Source organism: Mustela erminea, chromosome 5 (assembly GCF_009829155.1).
Source record: "Mustela erminea isolate mMusErm1 chromosome 5, mMusErm1.Pri, whole genome shotgun sequence".
In the NCBI taxonomy this organism is placed as follows: domain Eukaryota; kingdom Metazoa; phylum Chordata; class Mammalia; order Carnivora; family Mustelidae; genus Mustela; species Mustela erminea.
The window spans coordinates 72121657-72149249 of record NC_045618.1 but is presented as its reverse complement, the minus strand read 5'-3'; the positions used below and the strand labels follow the sequence as shown (position 1 = coordinate 72149249).

Below are 27593 nucleotides of genomic sequence, written 5' to 3'. Positions count from 1 at the left end.
ACAATTAATGTCTAATGATGCAGTGTGTGTTGCTCGGGAGCTATACAGAGATGTGACCCGACCTCGTGTTAGGAGCTCAAAAAAAAAGCCAGAGGCGATGACGCAGAAGGGGGATGTGAACGATGAATATGGTTAAGTAGGCAAAGCGGAGCGGGGAGACTTGTTAAAGGAAGCAGCACAGAGGTCTGGAGCGCCCAAAAGAAAATATGCATGGCTACAGTGCAGAGAGCGAGTAAGAGAGTCGTAGCAGGCGAGTCCGGAAAAGTAGAAATAAAGCTTGAGGAACAGGCCGAAAAGGCTTATAAACTACAATTCCCAGGAAGCATCGGGCCCGACGGATGTAAGGTGAGGCGCGAGCCGCGACCTTTGAAGGAAGAGAGGAAGTGCTTCTGTGTCGCAGAGCCAGAGGAGAGGGGTCAGGTAAGTAGGGGCGCGGCGCGGGAGGGGCGGCGGGCCCGCGCTGGCCGCAGTCGCCGGGGGCTGAGCGCGGCGAGGCTCCGTGTCGTCATAAGGCGCCGGCCATTTTCGCGGGCGCTCGGAGAGCGGGGGCGGGCGGGCCTGAGGCGGTGCGGCGGCCGGGCGGCCTCGGCCACCCGGAAATCGCATCTTCTCCCGGCGTCTCGTTGCAGAGGGAGCAGTATGTCCGCGGAAGTCCCTGAGGCAGCCTCCGCGGAGGAGCAGAAGGTGAGTGAGTGTGCACTGGAAGCGGCGCCTGCGGCTCGGGAGGCCCAGAGGCGAGGTTGCCGGGGGCCGGGCCTGCCGGGCGGCCTGCTCTCGCCGCGTGCCGGGGTCGCGTCCGGAGTGGGCTCGGGGCGCCTGGAGCGGAGAGCGGGAGGAGCCAGTGCTCCTCGGCCGGCTCGGCCGTGCTCTCTCCCACGTCGGCTGCCGGCGGGAGCTGTGGTGCCTGCGCCAGCGTGGTGGGAGTTTGAACACGGGCCACGTCCTCGCTGAAGGCCGGCCTCTCCTAGCGCCTCGGTGTATCGCGGTTTTTCTTAGGCGCGACTACACAGACGAGCAGTTTCTGGGCGTGGAACCCAAGTTTCTCCGTGAGCTTCACTTTGCGTAGGAAGTTTTATTTGTCCCTGGGAGAACTTACTCTCCCAACTGCTGGTATCGTCCGCATGCTTTTAACTCCTAAGGCGGCGTCTCTTGTTGGGGCGGTGAGGTAGACCCGGGCGGGCATTTCAGATCCAGTCTTCGTCGGCCGTGTAACCTTGATCGGTGGCTCAGCTCCTTAGTTTTCAGTCTCCTCATCGGTAAAGTAAGAATAATCGTACTTCCTGTGGTTGTTGTGAGGCTTAAAGGAGGTAGGTAACAAAGATTTGGCGCCGGTTCTGCGCAGAAATGTGAGCCACTGGGATCTGCATGTGGCACGGGACTGAAAATCAAAAGCTTGAATTTTAAAAGATTCTTACCAACTGGGTTGGTCTGGGTTTTCGTAGAAATAGGAATGTTTTGTAAGCTCATTTGCAGTATTGAAGGAAAATATGCCACAAATCAGTATAATTCCAGTTATCAATATTAAGCCTTTCTCTTTTATCTATGCTAGTTTTTAACCTCTTCCACCATCATTATTTCTGCTGCCCTACCCTCCTAGGTACTTGCAGCTGGCAAGGCCTATGATATCTTGTTTCTTAAATTGTTTATGGAAAGTTACCAGCACTTTTTCTTGAAAAATCAGAGGCGTTATCATAAATAGATTTGGCCTAATGCTTGGACTTTGTAAGGGCTTCTGCTTAGTGTTCTTCTACCCATGATCCTAATCGAAATTTGGAAATTTGATTTAGTGTATTAGTGTTCTAAACCCATGCAGTATGTTCTTAATCATACTAACTTTTCTTCAGTTGGATAGTTTTGTTATATTGTAAGTATTTTTTTAAAACGAAAATAATACCATAAGTAATAGGCCAAGCTATGATGTTGTTCGGGAATATTCCAATGAAAATTATGTTGGAAATTTTTTACACTTAACAAAACATGGCAAAAAAATGTATATATATCTTTCACACACACACACACACACACACAAAATATATATATAGAGAGAGAGAGAGAGAATTGAAAGATTACAGTCTTAACTGTAACATGAAGTGTCAGTTATTAACTGAAAAATATTTATTGTGCTGTTCATAATTGGTTGGGATTTCAGAACTCAGAAAAAAAATACAAACTGTGTCTGTGTTATCTTGTTCTAAACACTGAAATCAACTTCAGTTTTGACTTCTCATGTACAGTAGTGTGCGGTGTAATTTTCTTTTACGAGATTTGTTAGTGTGCTGCCAGAGTGTAAAGTGTTGATTTCTACAGTGTAAATGCTTTTACTTGGAACAGCCTAATATTCTGTCCCTGACAGTATTAAACATATCTTGAATGTTTTCTCTTCATGAATATCTACATTAAAAATTTAATTCAAGTCCTTTGGTTTTAGGGCTGCTGTCATTACCAAAGTGTGTGGGTAATATAATGTCTCTTCTTGAATTAGGGATTGGCTGTAGATGTTAAGTGCCCGTAGCATGGATACCATCCCTAAACACGAGGAGAATGTGCAGAGTCACTTCTGTGTTCATATGGGCCAAATCACCTGTTTCTTCTATTTGGAAGAATAGTTAGATGACCTAAAAAATTGGATTATTCTCTAGGTACCCAGTTGACCTTTCAATTAAAGTCAAACTATTCAGCTAAAATACTTTTTTAGTTTTATGGTATGTTAGCCTATTGCCTCTGAAAAATTAAGATAAAGAGATGAGCCTTATGGAGTTAAAAGCTAAGTCACTATTTCTCTGAGTGCTCCTTGTTAAGGGAAGAAAACTGTATAGACCACTGTTTTTTTATTGGGATATTAAATAAATATGTACAAACATGAAAATAAGTATAAACATCTCTTTAACATTCCTTTAAAATTAAAGTTGGCACCTGACAGACTCAGTTGGTGGAGAATGTGAGCCTTTGATCTCAGGATCGTGAGTTGGAGCCCCACACTGGACATAGAAATTACTTTAAAAACTTTTTAAAATTAAAACAATTAAATACAGACAAAATTTGTGTAAATTATTAATTCATTGTGGCATTGTATTTTGCTGAAAGGAAACTTCCAATGTATTGAGAATGTGGTAGCAATTCTTTTTTTTTTTTTTTTTTTTTTAAGATTTTATTTATTTATTTGACAGAGAGAGATCACAAGTAGGCAGAGAGGCAGGCAGAGAGAGAGAGAGGAGGAAGCAGGCTCCCTGTTGAGCACAGAGCCCGATGCAGGACTTGATCCCAGGACCCTGAGATCATGACCTGAGCTGAAGGCAGCGGCTTAACCCACTGAGCCACCCAGGCGCCCCTGTGGTAGCAATTCTTAAAGTGCAGGAACTCTTTGAGTATGGCAAGTTAATGCCCCCCTGGTCATATGATTACTCGGTTCTCCTTTTTAAAGACAAATCTGTGTGATCATTTAACCCTCAGGTTAGAAAAACTATATTTTAAATTCAGCTCTGTTCTTTTCTCATCTTGGACAGAGTACTGCTTAGTGTCCTCATAAATGAAAGCTCAGATGAAACTCGTATAGCACTTAGATATGAGATGGCAATTCACATGTGCTAGTGTATGATTATATATCTTTTCTTCTAGATTATCACTGAAATGTAAACGAAATATTAAAAAAAATTTAGCGGAGACCTCTTAGATCTGTCACCTCTGAATTCCACTTTGAATAACACTAAGCACAGTCAACTGGTGTGTGCTCTTGTCCTATGGTGAGAAGAGGCATGTGGAGACATAAAACATGTAATTGTGTTTTCATTGTGAGCATTAAGCAGGGACCTTCCTTTATTTTTTTCCCATAGTATCTATCTTACCTGATTGATTCCATTCATTTCATTTTTCAGAAAATATTGGTTGAATGAAATTTCTCAGAAATTTTCAGTTGAAACCATTGTCAAAGTACTTTATCAGTACAGATGACAGTGTTTGTACTACAATTTTAAAAGGGGAGGGATTGGGACGCCTGGGTGGCTCAGTTGGTTAAGCAGCTGCCTTCGGCTCAGGTCGTGATCCCACCGTCCTGGGATCGAGTCTCACATCGGGCTCCTTGCTGAGCAGGGAGCCTGCTTGTCCCTCTGCCTCTGCCTGCCATTCTGTCTGCCTGTGCTCGCTCTCTCCCTCTCCCTCTCTCTGATAAATAAATAAAATCTTCAAAAATAAATAAATAAAATAAAAAGGGGAGGGATAGACTATAGTCCTATAAAAGCCTTTTTAAACCCACTTAAGAAATCTGAATGAAAGTAGAGGTGTGTGTGTGTGTGTGTGTGTGTGTGTGTGTGTGTACATATATATATGTTATATATTATGGTTCTTAAGTTTTTTATAAAAGATCTCAATAGCAGGTTTTCTAGAGATGTTATTACAAGAGTCATCAAATTAAGTTAGTAAGATGTCTTGGAGGAAGCTAACTCAAGTAGAGCTCTCAATTAAAATAATTTTGTCAGTTTCTTTCTTTTCTAAGATTTATTTATTTATTTATTTGACAGCGAGAGAGGGAACACAAGCAGGCCTCCTACTAAGCAAGGAGCCTGTGTGGGACTTGATCCCAGGACCATGGGATCATGACCTGAGCATAAGGTAGAAGCTTAACAACTGAGCCACTCACGCACCCCCTTTTGTTTTGTCAGTTTAAAAGATAATGCTTGGCTGGATACCTGGGTGGCTCAGTCGGTTAAAATAAAATCTTTAAAAAATAAAAAAAAAACAACGAAACTCAAGCTAAACTAAAAAACTTTTTCTCTTTTTTTTTTTAACAGAAATCACAAGTAGGCAGTGAGGCAGGCAGAGAGATGGGGGGGAAGCAGGCTCTCTGATTTGGGGCTTGATCCCAGGACCCTGAGATCAAGATCCAAGCTAAACGTAGAGGCTTTTTTTTTTTTTTTAAGATTTTATTTATTTATTTGACAGACAAAGATCACAAGTAGGCAGAGAGGCAGGCAAGAGAGAGAGGAGGAAGCAGGCTCCCTGTGGAGCAGAGAGCCTGAATCGGGGGCTCGATCCCAGGACCCTGGGATCATGACCTGTGCCGAAATTTCGCAGAGGCTTTAACCCACTGAGCCACCCAGGTGCCCCCAAAACTCATATTTTTAATTTTAACTTTTAAATTACAACCTGCTGGTCTGCTTTGTGTGCAACCCTTGATTCTTAGCAATCTACAGGTAAACCTCAGAAAAGTTTAAAAACATATCTCTTTGCTATCTTAGCAAGTGTACTGTACAGCAGTGTTTTAGGCTTGCCTCTGTTACTAGATTTTTAATCCTGAACCTATACTACTATAACATGAAATGTTTCAAAGATAAGCTGATAGTGAAACTGTCGGGTGTTACAAAGTTTCTTAGCTTTATTGAAACAATTGGAGTATACTATGTTCAGAGGTTTTTATTTTATTTTATTATTTTTTTTTATTCAGAGGTTTTTATTGAACACCTGTTAAATGCCAGGCACTGTGCAAGTAGCAAGGACTTAATTGGACCACAATATTTTTCCCTAGAGGTTGATAACAGTACTGATACTTTGTTGACAATATCCCAAAGGATTTGTTGGCTTGCATTAATCTTTTCTATTTATTCATCAGTCAGTACATCAGTGAACATACTGCTGAGCATATAGAGAATTTGCTTAGAGTGATCAGATTTTTATTGCTGATCTTGCTGTGTAACTTCGCTGCTGAAGGCTATAAAGTGGTATCAATCATCCAGATTTATTAGCAGTCCGTGACAGACTACAGAATTCCTAACTCAATGTTCTTTTCTCTGTATGTTTTTATACTTTATGCCCCGCCTACTTACAAAAAGGGTATCTAATGTATTTCAATAGACTAGTTCACAAAAATTCAGGTGCCTAACAATATTAGGCTGTGTGCTAGATACAGCTTATACAGTGAAGATAAATTTATGTACTTACCGAGGATAACCCTCATTTGAAATACCGTTTTTAGGTAATGTTTTGGTACATGATAAGCATCTATCGTTGTTATGATAATCCTGGGTTTCTGGTTTCCTGGTTTGTAGCTAGAGTAAATGTTCCAGAAATCTAATGGTCCTTCTGCACTTCTCCCCACCGAAGGTATTATCAACATAGATACTACTTAGGTGAGTGAATCCACTCACACACTAGCATCTATTCTACAAAGTAGTAAAATTGCTCTATGACATGAAAGTTTCTTGGAGGATAAAATTTTGAAAACATTTGAATTTTTGAAAATATTTCTTTTTCTTTTTTTAATTTTTTTAAAATATTTCTTTTTTTTTTTTTTCCTAAAGATTTTATTTATTTATTTATTTGACAGACAGATATCACAAGTAGGCAGAGAGGCAGGCAGAGAGAGAAAGGAAGGGAAACAGGCTCCCCGCTGAGCAGAGAGCCCAACAAGGGGCTTGATCCCAGGACCCTGAGATCATGACCCGAGCCGAAGGCAGAGGCTTAACCCACTGAGCCACCCAGGCGCCCCTTTTTAAATATTTCTTGATTAAGCTTATCATTCTCCTCTTTTGTTGATCCTCTCTACTTTATCTCTTTTTTAATCTCATTATTTCTGCTTTTTATTTTCTCCTATTCTGTTTGGGTTCCCTTCTTTGTTTTCTAAAGTTGGATACATAGCTCATTGGATTTTTGTTTTCTTCTTTGAATATAAGCCCTTTAGGGACCTTTGTTGTATCCTCCACAAGTTTGGTTAGTACAGAATTTTGAAAACTGTAGTTTTTCCCTGTAGTTTTTTTAGTTCCCATTAATTTTTTAATCATCAATTATTTCTTTAATGTGCTTTTTAGAGTTTATACACTTTTTAGTTTTTATGAGTTAAGCTATTTTAGTAATGTATGTTTTTTAAGTATTTTATTTATTTATTTACAGAGATCACAAGTAGGCAGAGAGGCAGACAGAGAGGGGGAAGCCTGCTTCCTGCTGAGCTGGGAGCCTGATGGTGGGGCTCCATCCCAGGACCCTGGGATCATGACCTGAGCCGAAGGCAGAGGCTTAACCCACTGAGCCACCCAGGTGCCCCTTAGTGATGTATTTTAATTTCCAAATAGTAGGGCTATATAAATTTTTTTATTATTGACTTTTAATTTTATGAACTATAGTCATAGATGGTGATCTGGATGAAAATGGTTTAGACTTTATAGCCTAGTACTTTGTCAGTTTTTCCATTTGTGCTTGAGAAGAATACATATTTCCTAGCTATTGGGTACAGAAATAAAATCTGGTATCTTGACTGCTTTTTCTTTTTCACCTGTCAGTTACTGAGGAAGGTGTGTTAAAATCTCTGCTGATAGACTTTCAGTTGTTACTATAAATTGTGCTTTATATATTTTGAGGCTTTTTAAAAAAGATTTTATTTTTAAGTAATCTCTGCACCTATCATGGGGCTTGAACCCACAACCCTCAGATCAACAGTCACATGCTATAGCAACTGAGGCAGCCAGGCTCCCCTTTTGTTTTGTTTTTAACCTCATATATTAAGACATTTAAATTTGATAAGGTAATGTGTCTATTATATCTCCACAGAGTTGGGGGGAAGTTATTAAAGTAACTTGTCAGTATACATGAATGTACGCCAACTTTTTTGCTATTACTTCCTAAGTCTCTAGCCTTTTTCAAGATTTATTTTCATTCTAGCCAAAATAAGTGTTTAGGAAGTACTTTGAAGGATGTCCAGAAACAGGGAATCACCAAATTCTATTTGCCCTTTTGCATTTTTTAACATGACCGTAGGGATGAATTGCTTATTTTATGTAATACTATCAAAACCACTTTGGGTATTTAAAACATAAAGGGATATGATGTAGGGAATTAGGATACAAATTATTAGAGGAAGGGTGAAGGAATAAAGAGGGAAGATGATGTTGTTTCTGGAGGGGAGGAATTGCAGAAAGCTGTTGACTGCACAGGTGAACACTGTTCTGAGCTCAGCATCCTCTATGTATACTCTCATGTGGCAGCTTCAGTAGCACCTAATTATCAGCTTGATGTCCCTCTGCAGGAGCTTCTGGTTCATCTTCACGTTGTTGGTGGCCCATCACCAGGAAGAGTGAATTCTTTCTCCCCTGCCTTTTAATCAGGTGTAGGTGTCATTGGGAGAACCTAATAGGAATTCAGTCTGGGTAATGTAGCTTCTAACTGGTCATTTAAGGGATTGTTTTAAAGAAGGGTAAGTGTGGGGGCACCTGGGTGGCTGACTGGGTTTATCGTCTGCCTTCAGCTCAGGTTGTGATCTCAGGGTCCTGGGATCATGCCCTGCATTGGGCTCTGTGCTCAGCAGGGATCCTGCTTCCCTTTCTCTGCTGGCCTCTCTGCCTACTTGTGATCTCTCTCTCTGTCAAGTAAATAAATAAAATCTTAAAAAAAAAAAAAAAAAGGTTAAGTGTGAGCTGAATGCCAATAGACATAGTCTGCTACCTGATGTATTATTTATACTTAATACTACAAGGCCCAAGCATTTCAACTTCCTTATCAGTAAGGTCCCATAACTCTACATTTCCAAAAAGTTAAGAATGTTTCTGTGTGATCCATGAAAAATATCCTAGATGTCTTTGTGGTATGAACTATGTTTTATTTTTATTTATTTATTTATTTTTAAAAGATTTTATTTATTTATTTGACAGAGAGAGATCACAGGTAGGCAGAGAGGCAGGCAGAGAGAGAGAGAGGAGGAAGCAGGCTCCCTGCCGAGCAGAGAGCCCGATGCGGGACTCGATCCCAGGACCCTGAGATCACGACCTGAGCCGAAGGCAGCGGCTTAACCCACTGAGCCACCCAGGCGCCCTGAACTATGTTTTAAAAATGCAGCTTTGGTCGTATTTTTTCCCCCTTTTGGTGTTAAATGCAGCTGAAATTCTGAGACACTTGTTCTTGTGCTATGTATTTGGCAAGAAAGTTAAAAAATTGTTTATCTAGGACATACTATAAATCCATTCTAAACCTAAATGGTATTTTTTTCTGTAGATGCTTTTGCCCAAAACATGTTTTATAGTAAACTATTTTGATTTAATTGAACGTGCTTAATACTGTATAAATATATACACGAATGTATTCCTTATTTAGAAAATAAGGGAATGCCAGGTACAGTGTTAAATTATGTACAACTTTCTTGCCCTCTCCTGTGAGGGAAATCTGCAGAAACACTAGAAATTAGAGAAAGTTGCTACCTCTATACCAGAAACTTTGTGGAATTTCTCTTACAAATAGAGAACTGCTAATTCAGCTCAAATGAAGGAAATGGAGAGCCCAAGGAAGCTAATGGTTTTAGTGGAAATGTAGAGGACTCTGTTAACACCCTTTAATCGGAATGTGTGAGGACTCAAAGGCTATGATCAAGTTATGTCCTTTTCAACTAACATCCACATTTAATGCTAACCAGTTTAAAAAACGACTGTATAGGGGAACCCAAGAATAGGTTCTTTCTCCCAGTTCCCCTAAGTAGCACCATTGTCAGTACAGCTGCACCTATAGGAGATGCCTACAGTGATGGCTGAGCCACTGAAGAGAAACTCCAGCCCATATTCCTGCACTAAACTGATAACCTTTTTTTTTTTTTTTAAAGATTTTATTTATTTGACAGAGAAAAATCACAAGTAGATGGAGAGGCAGGCAGAGAGAGAGAGAGGGAAGCAGGCTCCCTGCCGAGCAGAGAGCCCGACGCGGGACTCGATCCCAGGACCCTGAGATCATGACCTGAGCCGAAGGCAGCGGCTTAATCCACTGAGCCACCCAGGCGCCCCCTAAACTGATAACCTTAAATTTATATTATTTCTTTAGCTTTTGTGATGAATACAGTATAGTCCTACCTTATATAGTGGTTAGATTCTAAAGTTAGTAAGGCAGGAATCACATATAACTAAAATCACCCTTGAAAAACCCCAATGAAGTCATAATCATAGTGGAGACAGTTCCATCAGTTCTCAATAGGATGAGTAGTTACTTTTTTAATCTAGTGGTTGAACAGATGTCTGGGCTGATCCTTCCGTTAATTGACAGCTTAGGTGGTAGACTTGTATTGTAGGGGCTGAGTTTTAAAATACTAGAGTGATAAACAAAACATTGATTCTGAAATTATTAAATTCTGAAAGGAGGGACACCTGGGTGGCTCAGTTGGTTGGACGACTGCCTTCGGCTCAGGTCATGATCCCGGAGTCCCGGGATCGAGTCCCGCATCGGGCTCCCAGCTCCATGGGGAGTCTGCTTCGCTCTCTGACCTTCTCCGCTCTCTGGCCTTCTCCTTGCTCATGCTCTCTCTCACTGTCTCTCTCTCAAATAAATAAATAAAATCTTTAAAAAAAATAAATAAATAAATAAATAAATAAATTCTGAAAGGAACCCAGGATTGAGATCATCATGGGAATAGGCGGTTTGCATCACACACCTTACACTTGAGCTCTCTCTGGGGCATACTCTTCTTGAATGGAATGACTGGCAGAATAACTGATACTATTTAGAGTCTCTGTCTTTGGCTGAACACACGTAGTTGAATTTTGTGTATATCAAGTGAGTGATGTGACCATTTAAAGAGACTGAAAATTTAAATAGATGCATGAAACTGTGGCATATAAGGAAGGTAGGATACTTGGAGCCAAAGGGAGCATACATACAAAGGAAGCCCCATAGAAAAAGTATGTTTGACAGTAGCAGCAGCTTTAATCTCAAAATACTGCAAGACTGAAAATGAGAAGATGTACTAACACATGAGGAAGCTAGTCAAGATGAAGGAAATATTGATGACATATAAGCTGAACAGAGCTGATTATAAAGCATGTATGAATATAATTTTAAGGAAAATGCATCCAAAAATCACAAGTCATTTTGGGCATAAATGATTTGCTGGCTTTACAGGAACAGGAGGCTTGGCATTTATGGATAATCATTCATTTTTGACATTCATAAATAACCTGGGAAAATTGAGATATGCAGAGGTACGTGATTTTGCCTAGCTGGTATGCAGAAATGAGTTCATTAGCTGGAAGGTGCATTTTGTCATTGCCCAGCATTGTCTATCAGGGAAACTTTGTTTTTCTTGATTCATTCTTCTTCTGTACTTACCATAAAGTGATAAACACTGTTCCCCTATAAAATACAGCTCTTGGAGAAAGTAGACTGTATCAAAACTGGTGTTAAAAGTCAGTAGGCTTGGGGCACCTGGGTGGCTCAGTGGGTTAAAGCCTCTGCTTTCAGCTCAGGTCATGATCCCAGGGTCCTGGGATCGAGCCCCACATCGGGCTCTCCGCTCCACGGGGAGCCTGCTTCCTCCAATCTCTCTGTATTTGCCTCTCTGCCTACTTGTGGTATCTGTCAAATAAATAAATAAAATCTTGAAGAAAAAAAAAAAAAGTAGGCTTGAGTGGATTCCTCCTTTCGGTCCTGCTGCCCTAATCTGCAGGCGGGTACCAGATACATTTGGAAGGGGGTATGTAGAGGAGTTGAGAAGAGGAGAAAGAATAAGGGGAAGAGACAGGACCTTTTTCAGCTTGACAAATAGTTTTTTTTGACCATAAAGGGATGGTTAGGACATTGCAGTCATTCCAGAGTCTATAGATGGGATCTTGGGAAAACTGACAAAAGTCAATGCAAGAAAAAAGTCCCTTCTTAAATGCCAGTGGTATGAGCAATCATACTGTATAGAGACCTAATGTAGGAGTTATACCACCATGTCCTGAAATAAGACATGACTTTTGAAAGGACTGACTTATTCCCAGGACTGAGACAGATTCAGTGGGTTATGGGATAATCTACCAACTCAGTTTTTGAACTGTGAAACTTCTTGGGAAAGTTTCAGTTGGAGGAATGACAGGGTTTAGGACATGCTACCCCAAAATATGGCAGCTTATGATTTTGGATATTATAAGCTAAAGGAATTTGAGAAGTGGTATGTGCAGGAAGGACTTCTTGACCTTCCCCTGAAGCGAGTCAGAAGATCCTCAAATGAGAGGTGCCTTCCCCTATAATCCAAGATAGAGGGACACTGAAAGGACTAAACAAATAAGCCTTGGTGTATTCTTCCATTTACCACTTTCATCTCATATTCCTTTTTGTCCTGTTGTTGTTGTTTTTCATTTTCTCTCTACTTTTAAAAATCAGGTTTAACCATATCTTTGGTCTTCATCCTTATGAAGCCTCTTGTATGGCGTAAAATTTGTATTAAGTAAATTTTATGCTTTTCAAAAAAAAAAAAAAGTGATAGGCTTAGAGGCACCTGGCTGGTTCAGTTGGAAGAGCATGCAACTCTTAATCTTGGAGTAAGAGTTTGAGCCTTATGTTGGTTGTAGAACTTACTTTAAAAAAAAAAAAAAAAGTTGGGGCACCTGGGTGGCTTAGTTGGTGGAGCCGCTGCATTCGGCTCAGGTCATGATCCCAGAGTCCCACATTGGGCTCCTTGCTTAGCAGGGAGCCTGCTCCTTCTGCCTCTGCCTGCCACTCTGTCTGCCTGTGCTCACTCTGACAAATAAATAAATAAATAAAATCTTTTTTTAAAAAAGCATCTGGGTGGCTCAGTTGGTTAAGTGCCTGACTTTAGCTCAGGTCATAATCTCAGTCCTAGGACTGGCCCTGTGTCAGGCTCTCTGTTAAATGGGGAGGGAGAGTCTGCTGGTTCCTTTGCCTCTTACCACTCCTCGCTCACTCGCTCTCAAATATATAAGATCTTTTAAAGGAAAAATTGAATAGTCTTAAAATACTGACAGTCATTTGGTCAGAAAGCACATTTTGATACATTAAAGAATGGGACATTTGGCATAAGCAGTATTTGTCATTAAATATGGGGGAAATTTAGGGAATAATATATACTGATATGAAGGTTGACAAATACTTTTTTTTTTTTTAAGGATTTTATTTATTTATCTCTCAGAGAGTGAGAAAGTGCACAAGCAGGCAGAGGCAGAGAGAGAAGCAGGCTCCCTGGTGAAAAGGAGCCCAATGTGGGACTTGATCCCAGGATCCTGGGATCATGACCTGAGTCAAGGGCAACCACCCAATCGACTGGGATCCTAACGAAGATGTTTTTCTTTAAAAATACAAGACTGGGTGCCTGGCTCAGTTGGTGGAGCATGTGACTCTTGATCTCAGCGTTGTGAGCTTGAGCCCCGTGTTAGGTGTAGAGATTACATAAGAGAAGTAAAATCTTTAAAAAAAAATAAAAGTACCAAGGTCTTCTATATTGAGTTAGGGAAAATCTGGTAAGTCAGCTGTTGTTAATTCCTGTCAAAGAATCTCAGAGCTTCTGGTCATACATGAACTTGGATTAACAGGAGATCAGCGCTTTTTTTTTTTTTTTTTTTTTTTTTTAATTTTAACAGTATTAAGATGGTTCTCTAAATATAGGCAAGGAGCTGATGAGTTCCATGGAAGGTGACTAACTATAAATGTATTATACATGACTGGAAAGTAATGGCAAGCAAGACTTCAGAGCTGAGTTATCTTGATATTTTTATCCAGTGTGTGGGGTGTACACATGCATCACAGCTATAATAGAGCTATCACATGGATCATTTGAAAAACAAGACAGAGATGTTTTAAAAGCTTCTGTGCTTGATTTCTTAGTCAGATGCTGCATTATTTGGCACTCGACAACTAAAGTCAGGATCCAGATATTAAAAGGTGAATTATTTTAAATAAGTGGATTATAATAGATAAGTAATTTATTTTAAATTATTTCAGGAAATGGAAGATAAAGTGACTAGTCCAGAGAAAGCTGAAGAAGCAAAATTAAAAGCAAGGTATCCTCATCTGGGACAAAAGCCTGGAGGTTCAGATTTCTTAAGGAAACGATTACAGAAAGGGGTAAGTTCTCATGTATTATCTTCAAATGCTTAAACCCTATGAACTCAGTGTAATTGCAATTGTGAAATGCATGTCTGTGTATATATAACTCTGTACCTTACCAGATATAGCTATATAGAGAGATACATAATTTTTCCAATATTTTATATTGTTCATTGTATAAATATGTATGATAAGAATGAACAGCTCATCACTTTAAACTGTTCCAAGCATGTAGAAGGTATAGATAATATAGCAGAACCCATGGACCCACCACCTAGATTTAGTATGTTAATGTTTAATGTTAATAGTTTAATCGTTTTAAGAAAGAAAATGTTGTAGATAATGGTTGAAACTTGCCCACATGTGTGTGTGTGTGTGTGTGTATATATATATATATATATCCTTTCCCCCTTCTTTCCAAAAGCTGGTATAGATCCCCTGCTCATATTTTTTTTTAACTTTTACCTGCAGACTGAAAATATTTTTTATTTGGATGAAATGGTAGCTTTTATAAAAGCAGAGCTTATTATTTCCTTTACATAATACATTTTTACAGAGTTACTCTAATTCAGTTTATACATGGTAATTTTAATAGTTCATGTTAATGAAAACATTTTTCAAAATCTTACCAATTCTGTGTGTGGTAGAAACCATTATTGCTTAGTAATAAGATCTGAATTGAGATAATGCTACTTGTTCATTCCTTAGGTTTTCTTTTCTAACCATTTCGTAAAAAATTAAAGGACTCATGATTTACCACGCAGGGGGACACCCGGGTGGCTCAGACAGTTAAGCGTCTGCCTTAGGGTTAGGTCATGATCTCCGGGTCCTGAGATCGAGCCCCAATTGGGGCTTCTGGCTAGCTCAGCAGGGAGCCAGCTCCCTCTCCCTTTGCTTGATTTCTTAGTCAGATGCTGCATTCAGATGCAGTCAGATGCACAAGCAGATCTCCGCCTGCTTGTGTGCGCTCTCTGTCTCTCTTGCTCTCAAATGAATAAATAAAATCTCTAAAATAAAATAAAATAAATGCTTTACCACACAGAGAAGAGGGAAAGATGAAGGAATTTATTAATTGAATCAGGTGTCAAATCATGTTTTTCTTTTAATAAATACCTTGAACATAACTGGTATCTGCTGTTTGGTTAAAAACACATGTCCATATGTACGTGTATGTTTATTTGTATAGGTATTGGCTGTAGTTATATATGGATTATTTTCTTAAATCAGATTGCAAAAGGATATTTTTTTCCAGCTTTATTGAGATGCTGTTGATATAAAACATTGTGTAAGTTTAAGATGTACACCGTGATGATTCGATACACATACATGTTATGAAATGCTTACCACTAAGGTTAGTTAACACTCCCTTACCTCACATAATTACCATTTTGTTGTTGTGGGGAAAACATTAAGCTTTACTCTTCATAGCAATTGTCAAGTATACAATTCAGTATTGTTAACTTACTGTACATTAAATCCCTGGAACTTACTCATCTTATAATTGAAACATTTGTGCCTTCTAACCAGTATCTCCCTATCTCCCCCACCCCTTAGCCCCTGGCAACCACATTCTGCCGTTTCTATGATTTTAATGCTTTCAGATTCCACATTTAAGTGAAATCATATACTTTTTCTTTATACCAAGAGAGTATGGTAGTGTGGCACCTGGCTGGCTCAGTCAGTAGATCATGACTCTTGATCTCCAGGTCTTGAGTTCCAGCCCCATGTTGGGGGTAGAGGTTACCAAATAAATAAATAAATAAATAAACCTCACCTAATAAAAATTCTAACAAAATTAAAAATAAGTAAATAAAAACATATTTTTGAAAGTGATTAAATACAGAATTTTTTTTGTTTTATATGAAAGAATAGTGTTCACATCTTTGAAATACTAGGGTGGAAGGTAGGAATTAAACCAAATATATAAAGACATAAAACCTGTAAGGGGAAAAAAAAAAAAAAAAAAAAAAAAAAACCTGTAAGGGGCACCTGGGTGGTTCAGTCAGTTAAGCAGCTGTCTTCTGGCTCAGGTCATAGTCCTGGGGTCCTAGGATTGAGTACCTCGTCAAGCTTCTGCTCAGTGGGGAGCCTGCTTCTTCCTCTCTTCCCTGCTCATGTTCTCTCTCACTCTCTCTGTTGCTGTCTCTCTCTGTCTCAAATAAATAAAATCTTTTTAAAAAGTAAAAGCATTATTACAAAGATAGTGTAATGTAGGGAATAAATAGAAAAGCAGAATGAGAAACATGTTCATTACGAATATAGCTGCATGGAATGTATTTATATCAATTCTAATTTTGAAATGGTTGACTGCTGTGGTTTTAGTTATGAAATAAATTATGTAATCATCTCTTAAATTATTAATTAGATTTGATTACTAAGTGTTTAGGAAACTTTTTTCCTTTGCTGATCTCTAGCATAATTTATGCTAACAAGCTTTTTTCCAGCATTTGGGCTGTTGTCTTTGTAATTTTTCTCTAGTTTCAACTATTTATGGCTTTTTAAGAATCTTCAAGTCAAAATTCATAAATATTGTATCTTGTAGTCGATATTATAAATAGTTGGGAAAGAAAATACTGCTTGAATCAAGAAATAATTATATAGAATTTGAGAAGGGAACTCTTGAATGATTTTGCATTATACCAAATGTCAATGAATAAGCACTTTTATATTAGGGAAATGAAGTCTTTTTTTTTTTTTTTAAGATTTTATTTATTTGACAGAGATCTCAAGTAGGCAGAGAGGCAGGCAGGAGAGAGGAGGAAGCCAACTCCCCACTGAGCAGAGAGCCTGATGTGTGGGGCTCAATCCCAGGACCCTGGGATCATGATCTGAGCTGAAGGCAGAGGCTTTAACCCACTGAGCCACCCAGGCGCCCCTGGGAAATGAAGTCTTAAATTCAGCTATATCATTTCTCACTTTTTTAAAAGGGTTTTTGTTTGTTTTAAAGATATCTGGATCACAGATACTGGTTTCCTCTGTTACCCTAGCATTTATTATTATTTTTTAAAGATTTTATTTATTTATTTGACAGAGATCACAAGTAGGCAGAGAGGCAGGCAGAGAGAGAGGAGGAAGCAGGCTCCCTGCTGAGCAGAGAGCCCAACATGGGGCTCCATCCCAGGACTCTGGGATCGTGACCTGAGCTGAAAGCAGAGGCTTTAACCCACCAAGCCACCCAGGTGCCCCCCTAACATTTATATTTTAACTTTACAAAAAATTTTGATTTTAGTGAACTGCTCTAATTCAAATAACTGATTTTAAATCCTTGCAGAAATGTTCATCCTAGATATCAGGAACTCTAATGGTTTTAATAATACCAGGTTAATTGGGGCGCCTGGGTGGCTCAGTGGATCCCAGAATGAGCCCCATGTAGGGCTCTCTGCTCCGCAGGGAGCCTGCTTCCTCCCCTATCTCTCTCTGCCTGCCTCTCTGCCTACTTGTGATTTCTCTCTCTCTGTCAAGTAAATAAAATCTTTAAAATATAATAATAATAATAATAATACAAGGTTAATTGAAAGTGTGTGGCACGTTCTAAATGCTAGTTGGTGATTAAGTGTTTTTATTTTCAAAATAATTAAAGCAAGAATTTCAGTCTGATTTTTCTGCTAATACAAGAAAGCTTTGCTATTTCATCTATATTAATGTTGTTTAAATTTTTTTAGATTAACTTATTTTATCTACATGTTAAATCAGTGTGATTGCATATGTAAGTTTTAAATCCAGTCTCAATTTTTTTTTTTTCTTGTAGCAAAAATATTTTGATTCTGGGGATTACAACATGGCTAAAGCAAAAATGAAGAACAAGCAGCTTCCTACTGCAGCTCCGGATAAGACAGAGGTCACTGGTGACCACATTCCCACTCCACAGGACCTTCCTCAACGGAAACCATCCCTTGTTGCTAGCAAGCTGGCTGGCTGATTAAAAGAGCTGAACTGCATGAATCTTCTAATTCCCATTATTTCTCCTTAATATGTTACTTCTCTGCTTTTTATTTCCTTTCATTCACTAAGTCATTTGAGAATGACAGCTTTGCAGGTAGCGGTAGTGTGTGCTGCTATTGTAAGGGAATATTCGTGTGTAGAGTTTTGATTAGTTTTAACAGTGCACTGATAAAGAGAACATGTTAGAGCAACATAAAGTAATCTACTTGAAAATAATTGTATATATTACCTAACTTCTAGTATAGACTGATTCAACAAGTAACAAGCAAGTTTTACAATTGTAATCTTTTGGCTTTCTTTAATTCATCTTAATTATAGCTTTGTATGTTACTCTTATTTAATATAACCTTTATTGTATTGATTTCTTCTGTATTTTCCTTTTGGATTTTGTAAAACAGAAGTTTAAGACCACAAGTTGGAAAGAAGGTCACATTCTTCAAACAAATACAGATGGGGTTTTGAAAGATTTGTTTCTCTGTGCTTGAACTTGAATGGCCTTAAACCTGTTTCAGCTTTAACAATAGAATTTTACTTGGGCAATATTTGCCCATTCTGGTGTAACTTATGTGACTCTAGTGCTTAACAGCTGCTGTTGAAGCTAGTATTCTTACTCAGTTCTGTAGTGTTAGAATATCCTTTGTTGAAGATGTGAATGAAGTGTGCATGTGCATCGACTGTTGAACTCACTTTTGTGCCATTTTTGTAAATACAATAGTTTTGCACAACCTCTCACAAATGTCTGTATTAATTTCACATATTAAAAAGTAGATGATGTGCCAACCAGAAGCACAAGAGTTCCTACACAAAATTCTGTATGTCATTAGAGCTTTTGTACAGTAAGAGTAGTTTACAATCTTGGGCTTATAGAATACCAAACAAATCTTTGCTTAGTCTGTCATAGACTTAAGCTTTTTCATTTGTTATTAATATCCATAACATTCAGTGGCCTTGTGCAGATACGATATGTTGCTTAGGCATATCTTTTGTCCTATGCAGAACATTTCATTTTGACTTTTATGAAAATTGCAATTCATGTAATTTATATAAACTTTTTTAATGTAGAAACTTTTTACTTCCACAGTCAATTTGGGGACAATAGAATAAAAGGCTTCGATATTCTGTCTCCTGTGGCCCCTCCCTCCTTTTTTTCCTTGCTTCTTTGACTCAAATCGTGCTCAGCTGTGCTGTTTAGTCTGTTCAGAAGCATAGGTGTATATCCTTACTCTTGAAATTTGCTGTGCTGAATGCTATATTTTATAACAGAATGATGGTTTTCTTATAATTTCTCAGTTGTTAATTAACCACTCTTAATCCTGTATTATTACTAATATTTGACACTTGTTTAAATAAAAGGAACTTTATTCTGAAACAAATACTTGAGAAGACTGGCCCAGGAACCCGTGTCAGGCTGAGCTGAATTCTGGTAAATAATTTTAAGCAAGCTAAGTGAATTATACTTGTGACGCTTAAAGTCATTTATGTGGTAGGTGGAACATACTCATACTAAAATATTTAGATATTTTACTTCTATAGAGTCACTTTAATAATCAATTTAATTTTACTTGTGGTTTATCTAGTTAGTAAGAATCTTAATTAACAGACTTTAGTGGGATACATTTACTGCTCTTTTAAGAGCCCTTCCCATAGGTGATACAATGCTATAGCATGACAGTGAAGATCAGTAACTGGAGATGATAGTATTTTTTTCTTTATCTTTGACTTGCACAGGGCCTCCCCTGTTTGATCCAGGCATCTTTTCTAGATCTTGGCTCCATCTGTATACTTGCTTTCCTGTAACCCCAAATCATTATAAATGGTGCCTTGAACATAGCACCTGCACTTAAAGGCTGCCTAGCGCTCTGAGTAAGGCTTGCTGATTATCTTCCTGTTCATCCACCCCAAAAGGCAGAAAAGCAATGAAATCAATAATGTTTTAGTTTATAATTTTAAGGATCAGTTATATATAAATATATTTGTGATGGGAGCAAGTAGATGATTCCACAATATATATAATCATTATAGGATCCATTTAAGAATTAGGAAATACCCCAAAGTAGAATTTCTGTAATGTCTAGTCTTTTTTTGGTGAATATTTGCAAGCTGTCAACATTAAATTTACACATCAAAGACGATTCATCTAAAAGATCACAGAGACCATGTTTTTCTTGACCATGCTAGGACTCCTGCTATAGTTTACAACAAGTGATAATAACCTTTAAGTTTTATTTGTAAAATACAATGCTGATATTTAACCTACCTCAAAACTTGTTGAGGATCTGTGAAATACTGAGTAAGTGCCCAAAATAAAATACTGTTGATTGTCTTTTTATTAAAAGTAAGTTTCCTCATTAAACCAACCTGCCTTCTGTAAAGTCACAGTGCTTAAAATCTCAGGATTTTCCATTAGGGAGAGACCTGTCAATAAGAATTTTTAGGTATAATTGCTTAGCCTCCATTATTGGTGCTTGGGATACAGAGGTTTTTAATTTTTCTATTTTTTGTTCTATGTTTTGTTTTGTTATTTTTGTTCTCAAGTCTCAGTTTATTGAAGACATAATTTTGCACTGTTTCACCATTGCTTGAATGAAGATGTTGACTAGATGAGTTTAATTCTTCATTTCTCTAATTTGAGAGTTGTGATTTGAAAAATGGCTAATTTTAATTGTCTTGTTTATTATAAATGAATGTCAGAGTGAACTGAAGTTCAGGGTAACAAATATTTCATGAAAATTGGCTAAAGTCTGAAATAAATTACCTGTTTGACGTCCAGTAGCTCCTACATTAGTAGAGCATTTTGAGAAACATTTCATTTTTGAAGGCTACATCTGACTAAAACAATTACAGTTCTTGGCATATTGGGATAATAAGAATTATTGGATTGTTTTGATGAACTGGCAGCAGGATGTTTATAGTCTATTTACAAGTTAATCAATACTTACGTGCTGCTCACCTAAAAATAAGTCAACTATTCATCAAGGCAGGCCGGGTAAGGCCTTTCTGTTCGTTTTTACTTTAAGAGTTGGAATTAGTTGCTTTTTACTTGATGTAACAAAACCATACCTCTAAATATTTATGGATACTTCTTACTAAATCAGCTGTGTATTCTTTCTCAATCCGAATCAGTGATGTTTTAGCAAAGCTGAAATGTAATCTTTATTTAAATTGTGCTGTAAATTTGGTGTTTGGTGATCCAGGGGCAGGTAGCCTATAGGAAGAGTACACCTGAGTGGCAACAAAAAGTAAGTTTTTCTGGTGGCCTTTTCGCACTCCCCAGCATTCAGACACATTTCTTGTACTTTTCATTTTCCTTTTTCACCTCATTGTACTTCACCCACCCCATGCTTGCTTACTTCTTAAGCCTCCAGATGGCATTCATTAAATGATGTTTAGGGCTGATGAATTATCAGTCTTGAATATCCTTCTCAGTATGCCACATTTAGGACACATTTTTAATTTGCTAAAACACTATCCTAGTCTGGATAACTAAATTGAGCCACTGTCCCAACTCTGCAACCCAGCATGCACTGCCATTCCCCCACCCTCACTCACCCACCCATATCCTTTCTTCCCCTGACTCCCCACCACACCTTATAAAATTGGGATCAAAGAAACCTCATTCTGATTGTTAATCTAAGGATTTAAGAACACCAACTTTAATACTGTTTTACTAGTTTTGGCCTTTAAAGTAGGTAGACTTAATGGGTTTTATTTTGCAAATTGCTGGTAGTCATGAAACCATTCATGTATGTTTGTATTATGTTACTATCAACCAAATAACATTTGGAAAAAAACACCTAATTTCTTTAATAAGCCCTCAGATCTGTTACTGCATCTCTCATTTGTGATGCAATAGAACACTATGCCTGTATTAAAGGGCCAAGAGTAAATGCTTTTGTTGAACATGTCTATAGAGTTGGCAGTTAATGCTGAAATTTGTCAAATAGCCCTTCCAAAATTATACTTGTGAAATATACAAAAAAATAAATTGATCTACTTAATTTCTATTCACTTAATTTGCAGTTTTTGTCTTATTTAAATTTAACGTTTTTCAGAATATTTTCTGAAGTTGATACCATTAGGTTTCAGTTATTACTATATGCGAAAAGAATTTTCTGTTCAGTCTTTTAACTTCATGTATGCCAATGAGATCCTAGCAATCTTATATTTGTAAAGGCTTTGTGATTAAGGTAACATTAAATGTTTGCATATTTTGAGTCTTCATCTCATTTATAAAGCACTCTAGTACCATATGTCAGAAATAGATGGATGAGACAAGGAGCTTCTATTCTGAGAAATTATATAACACTTAATGCAAGGTAGAAAGTGTTAGATTCCTTATGAGAGACAGAAATAAAGTTCCAGTAAGTCTAAAGGAATGAATTACTCAATTTAGGGGATAAGTGGGATGAGTGGTAGAGGAAGGACTTTTGAGAGGTGGGTTGCTGAGGGTGTGGTGGCAGGCGAGGGAGATAGCGTTCTAGTAGAAGGATTCTTATTTTCAAATAAGCAAGGACTTGGGAAAATGTGGACCGATAAAGGAAGTTTCGTTGGAGGGTATAGCCATGTGAAGGAAGGAACTCTTGATTTTTCTCCTTAACATTGTCCTTTCTTCCCAGCCTTTAATTCAGTAAATGATATACCACCATGCATTTACCCACTCAGATACTCAAACCAACCTTGGAGTTGTACTTGATTCCTTAAAGGCAGTGACCAACAGCCACCAAAATATACTGAATTTGTTGATCTCTCCCATTGCTGGCCCCATTCCCCAAGCCACTAATATTTCTTCCCTGGACACTTGACTGTGGTTCCTAACACACCACTTTGCACTCCTATTACCTGTCCATGTTGTGCTCCTTTCCATTCCCCACATCTCCCTGCTTCCATTCTTTTTTTTTTTTTTTTTTTTTTTTTTTATTTGACAGAGATCACAAGTAGAGAGAGAGGGGGGAAAGCAGGCTCCCTGCTGAGCAGAGAGCTTGATGCCAACTCCATCCCAGGACCTGAGACCGTGACCTGAGCCGACGGCAGAGGCTTAACCCACTGAGCCACCCAGGGGCTCCCCTGCTCCCATTCTTAAAACAATTTAAAAATGTTTCAAACTTAATTCTGCCTGTATTTGATATATTTCTTTTCCATTAGACATTCCCCTGATTCATAGCTTGGTTGACTCTTTACTCATTCTGATCTTGGTTCAACTTTTAACTTCCTTATGGGGAGGTCTAATTAGTTATTGTATTCCTAGCAGTTTATACATACTCAAATGCTTATTGAATGAATACAATGAAATGGAATATTGGGTTGGACATGTAATTGGGAAACCAGATTAAGGACAGGGATGCAGGGAAAATACAGTTTCAGCTGTGCCTAGCCTTTCCTTCATTGAGGTAGATCTTTATACTTCATTCTCTGAATGAGGAAGTGTCAAAGAACTTGCTGTTATAAGCCTTCACATCACTGAAATTGATATACGGATTTTCCATAGCAAGGATGGATTAGGTAGGTGTTCACTGCTTCTCTGCTCTTGGCTTGAGATCAGAACCTTGCAGGCATTCTCCATGTGATATCCAAGGCTCTTTACTGCCCTATTACCAACAGCAGGCTAATTAGTGTATTGTAGACTCATTACTGTAAACTTGCATACAAGCTAATGTTTCCAATGAAACGTTTATCTTTCTCTACAGATGTGAAATTGACCCTTGAATGCAGGGATTAAGGTGCCCAACCCCCTGCACAGTAGAAAATCCACAAATAAAACTTTTGACGCCAAAATACAACTACTAATTAACTGTACTTTTTTTTTTTTTTTTTAAGATTTATTTATGGGATGCCTGGCTGGTTCAGTTGGTTGAGTACCTTTCGCTCAGGTAATGATCCAACCCTGGTCAACAGGGAATGTGTTTCTCTGCCTCCCCTCCCCTCCCCTTCCCCTGCTCATGCTCTCTCGCTCTCTCAAATAAGATCTTTAAAAAATTTGTAAAGGATTTATTTGACAGAGGGAGTGGGGAGGGACAGAGGGAGAGAGTCCTGAAGCAGACTCTCCACAGATTGCAAAGCCCCCTGCAGAGCTCCATCCCAGAACCCTGAGACCATGACCTGAGCCAAGCCGAAATCAAGAGCTGGCTCCTCAACTAACTGAGTCACCCAGGGGCCCCAAATTAAGCCTACTTTTGACTAGAAACCTTCCTGATAACAGTTGATACGCATTTTGTATGTTAGGTGTACTACATACATTATTCTTAGAGTAAGGGGAAATAAATTGTTTTTAAAATCACAAGGTAAGGGCGCCTGGGTGGCTCAGTGGGTTTGGCTGCTGCCTTCAGCTCAGGTCATGATCTCAGGGCCCTGGGATCGAGTCCCGCATGGGGCTCTCTGCTCAGCAGGAAGCCTGCTTCCTCCTTCTCTCTGCCTACTTCTGATCTCTCTCTGTCAAATAAATAAATAAAATCTTAAAAAAAAATTTTTTTTAATTAAAAAAAATTAAATAAAAAATCATAAGGTAAATACATTTATAGTACTATGTTGAAAAAGTTCACATAGGGGCACCTGGGTGGCTCAGTGGGTTAAAGCCTCTGCCTTCAGCTCAGGTCATGATCCCAGGGTCCTGGGATCAAGCTCCACATCGGGCTCTCTGCTCAGCAGGGAGCCTGCTTCCTCCTCTCTCTCTGCCTGCTTCTCTGTGATCTCCGTCTGTCAAATAAATAAAATCTTAAAAAAAAAAAAAAAGTTCACATATAGAGAAGTGGACCTGTGTAGTTCAAACCTGTGATAAGGGTTACTGGAGAAATGATAACTGTAGAGCAGTCATATTTTAATTTAAGGATGAATATCAGAGGCAGATACACCAGTGGGTGGCTTTCTGCCAGGCTATGCTAAGTTATAGAACACAAGGGGCACCTGGGTGGCTCTTTCAGCTAAAGTATCTAACTTTGGCTCAGGTCATGACCTCAGGGTCCTAGGACTAAACATCATCCCCCACCCCCACCCCAAGGCCCTACACTGGGCATAGAGCCTGCTTGAGATTTCTCTCTTTCCCCGCTGCCCCAATCTCCACTCTTCCTCTCTCTCACATAAGTAAAATCCTTAAAAAAACACAACTTTCATGTTTTCAGTTATTCTCAACCACTTTAATATCAGTATTATGAGAAGCTCCAATTACTATGAATGTACTTGCTAAAAGAAGACTAAAAATAATATTTAAAAAAAAATTGGAAGACAGTTACTACATCTGTCCTATAAAACATCTGTCTTGAATACCTGTATGTAAGTTAGGTCTCTGGCTCAAGTTTTTTCCCGTTGGGGTAATTTAAGATGGTATATATAGTAGTGTTCCTGCCAAGTATATTTTCTCGTGTGTTAGGTTTATATGTAAACTTTAAAGATCCATTCATTGTACTTGTTTCAGGTCTTTTAACTTTATGTTTTGTTACAACATTGCCAGCTGATTGCAGTAATTCAGTCCCATGGAAGATCTGTTCTATTAGTATCAGAAGCAAAGAGGAAAACATTTCAATAAAAGGAGGGTAAAGTGTGGAGTTTAGCAGAGCAGTGAGAGTGGGACCTGAGGAAAGGCTGATAGATAAGGAAATTTGTAGATCTGGTCACTTAACAGTTTCAGTAGAGAAGGTATATATCCACATGGGGCTGAGGAATAGAAGAGCCATAAGTTAGTGATAAGGGTGTGGTTCTTTTGAGAGATTGTGAAGCATGTGAAAGAAGGTACTATTTTTGGATTTGCTTTTAACTGGAGGAAAGAGATGAGTTTGGTTATAGGCAAAACAAAAAGTAGAGAAGAAAAATCAAAGATGTAGAGGCAAAAAGGCAAGAACTAGGATGAAGAGCATGGCTGAAGACATCCTTGACATGTCTTTTCAGAGTCAGAGGATGAATGACTCAAGTTCAGGTAGGGAAAGGGACACTAGAGGAGTTGGCTCACCAAATGACCTTAGTCCCATTCATGAGAGGTGGTGAAGTCTTTTTTTCTGGGGCGTATGAGAGAAGAGGATGGAAGTTTGAGACCCAGAAGGGAAGCAACTTCGTAAAAGCATATATGTACATTACTACAGATCTAGAAAGGATCTAGAAATTTAAAAGTGGTTTCATTGCGGTCATTGCTTAAATTTGTAACTTCTTTAAGAGAACCAAATGGAGCAAATGCTATCAAGCAGGGCATCAATCATAGGATAAAAATAGGGAAAAGAGTGATAGAAGGAAAATTTGGTTCTAGACTGTTAGATTTCTCTTTCTAGTCCTTTTTAAAATTTTTTAAATTTATTTTTATTTATTTGTGTATGTATATTTTTTAGTTCATGTCTTTTTTTTAATTTTTAAATTTTTATTAACATATAATGTATTATTAGCCCCAGGGGTACAGGTCTGTGAATCACCAGGTTTACACACTTCACAGCACTCACCATAGCACATACCCTCCCCAATGTCCATAGCCCCACCACCCTCTCCGTACCCCCATACCCCCAGCAACCCTCAGTTTGTTTTGTGAGATTAAGGGTCTCTCAGGTTTGTCTCCCTCCCAGTCCCATCTTGTTTCATTTTTTTCTACCTTAGCCCCCAAACCCCTCACGTTGCCTCTCAAATTCTTCATATCAGGGAGATCATATGATACTTATCTTTCTCTCATTGACTTATTTCACTCAGTATAATACCTTCTAGTTCCATCCACGTTGTCACAAATGGCAGGATTTCATTTCTTTTGATGGCTGCATCAGTATTCCATTTTGTGTGTGTGTGTGTGTGTGTGTGTGTGTGTGTGTGTGTGTATGACATCTTCTTTATCCATTCATCTGTTGATGGACATCTAGGTTCTTCTCATAGTTTGGCTATTGTGGACATTTCTGCTATAAACATTCGGGTGCACATGCCCCTTTGGATCACTACATTTGTGTCTTTAGGGTAAATACCCAGTAGTGTGATTGCTGGGTCGTAGGGTAGCTCTAGTTCATGTCTTTTATTAACCTATATACAGTTATTTGTCTTCCGGTTTGTTGAAGCAATACGATGGACAACATTTGCCACAGTAACATCTGTCCAAGTGGCTAGCCATAAAAACTCCAGCACCACATTCATCTGAAGGGCACTCCCCATGAAGGCAACTGATTTTGGCATTCTCATCCTCCTGGTAGTATTTCAGGACAGCCCGTTTAATCTTCTTTCTCTTACGTTTACTCTTCTTAGGAGTGGTAGAAAACTTCTTCCTTTTCTTAGCACCACCACGAAGTCTCAACACAGATGAAGAGTGGACCCTTTCTAAATGTTACATATCGTCAGATAAAGTACATCCATTTTCTAGTTGTTTGCCAGCAAAGATCAGTCTCTGCTGATCAAGAGGAATTCCTTCCTTACCCTGACTCTTCGCCTTTACATTTTTTATTGTACCTGAGGGTTCAACCTCGATGGCGATAGTCTTCCCCAGTAAGGGTTTTCATGAAAATCTGCATCTTGGTGGCAGTTCCACCTGAGGTCTGGAGGAAAAGGAGGGTCAGACTTGGGGACATACGAGAAGGCGTTGGGTTAGGCCGGTTGCCAGAGAGAGGCCCAAGAGCACACTGTCTAGTTTTTCTTTTTTAAAAGAAGTTTTCTTTTTTTTAAAACTTTTTTTAAAGTTATGCTTGTATGTGATTCTGAAGTCAAGTAGTATAGAAAGGACATGAAAAACTAAGAATCACAATATAGACCTCTAACAGCAAGTTCAGCTCCCCAGTGGGAGAACTACTTGAAACACTCAGATTTATCTATTTGCTGGCAGTTCCCTCCATACCTATCAATGGTATGTTTATATCACTGTTTCTTGATTTCTTAATTTTAGATGTAAATTGATGGTTTTCAAGACTGATGGGGATTTGGTTTATGCTTCCCAC

General features: G+C 38.6%; 1 protein-coding gene and 1 pseudogene across 3 annotated transcripts; one reads left to right on the top strand and one right to left on the bottom strand.

Moving 5' to 3' along the window:
• The first annotated feature begins 346 nt into the window (after window positions 1-346).
• On the top strand, window positions 347-21731 carry ARPP19 (cAMP regulated phosphoprotein 19). 3 transcript variants are annotated; one of them, XM_032343770.1, is made up of 4 exons: window positions 347-420; window positions 630-684; window positions 13672-13794; window positions 17525-21731. In XM_032343770.1, exons 2-4 carry the CDS (start codon window positions 640-642, stop codon window positions 17693-17695), a joined length of 339 nt encoding a protein of 112 aa, XP_032199661.1. In that variant the 5' UTR covers window positions 347-420; window positions 630-639; the 3' UTR covers window positions 17696-21731. The 3 variants fall into 3 exon arrangements, with proteins under 3 accessions (XP_032199661.1, XP_032199659.1, XP_032199660.1); XM_032343768.1 differs by lacking the exon at window positions 630-684 and having other exon boundaries at window positions 359-420; XM_032343769.1 differs by lacking the exon at window positions 347-420 and having other exon boundaries at window positions 429-684.
• A 4970-nt stretch (window positions 21732-26701) lies between these two features.
• LOC116591085 lies at window positions 26702-27173 on the bottom strand (annotated as a pseudogene).
• Between the last annotated feature and the right edge of the window lie 420 nt (window positions 27174-27593).

What these genes read in the sequence shown, in the direction of transcription:
- ARPP19 (XM_032343770.1), top strand. Translation starts at nt 640, where the DNA reads ATGTCCGCGGAAGTCCCTGAGGCAGCCTCCGCGGAGGAGCAGAAG. An exon ending in CCTCCGCGGAGGAGCAGAAG is followed by an intron (nt 685 to 13,671) that starts GTGAGTGAGTGT and finishes AAATTATTTCAG; the next exon opens with GAAATGGAAGATAAAGTGAC. An exon ending in GGAAACGATTACAGAAAGGG is followed by an intron (nt 13,795 to 17,524) that starts GTAAGTTCTCAT and finishes TTTTTCTTGTAG; the next exon opens with CAAAAATATTTTGATTCTGG.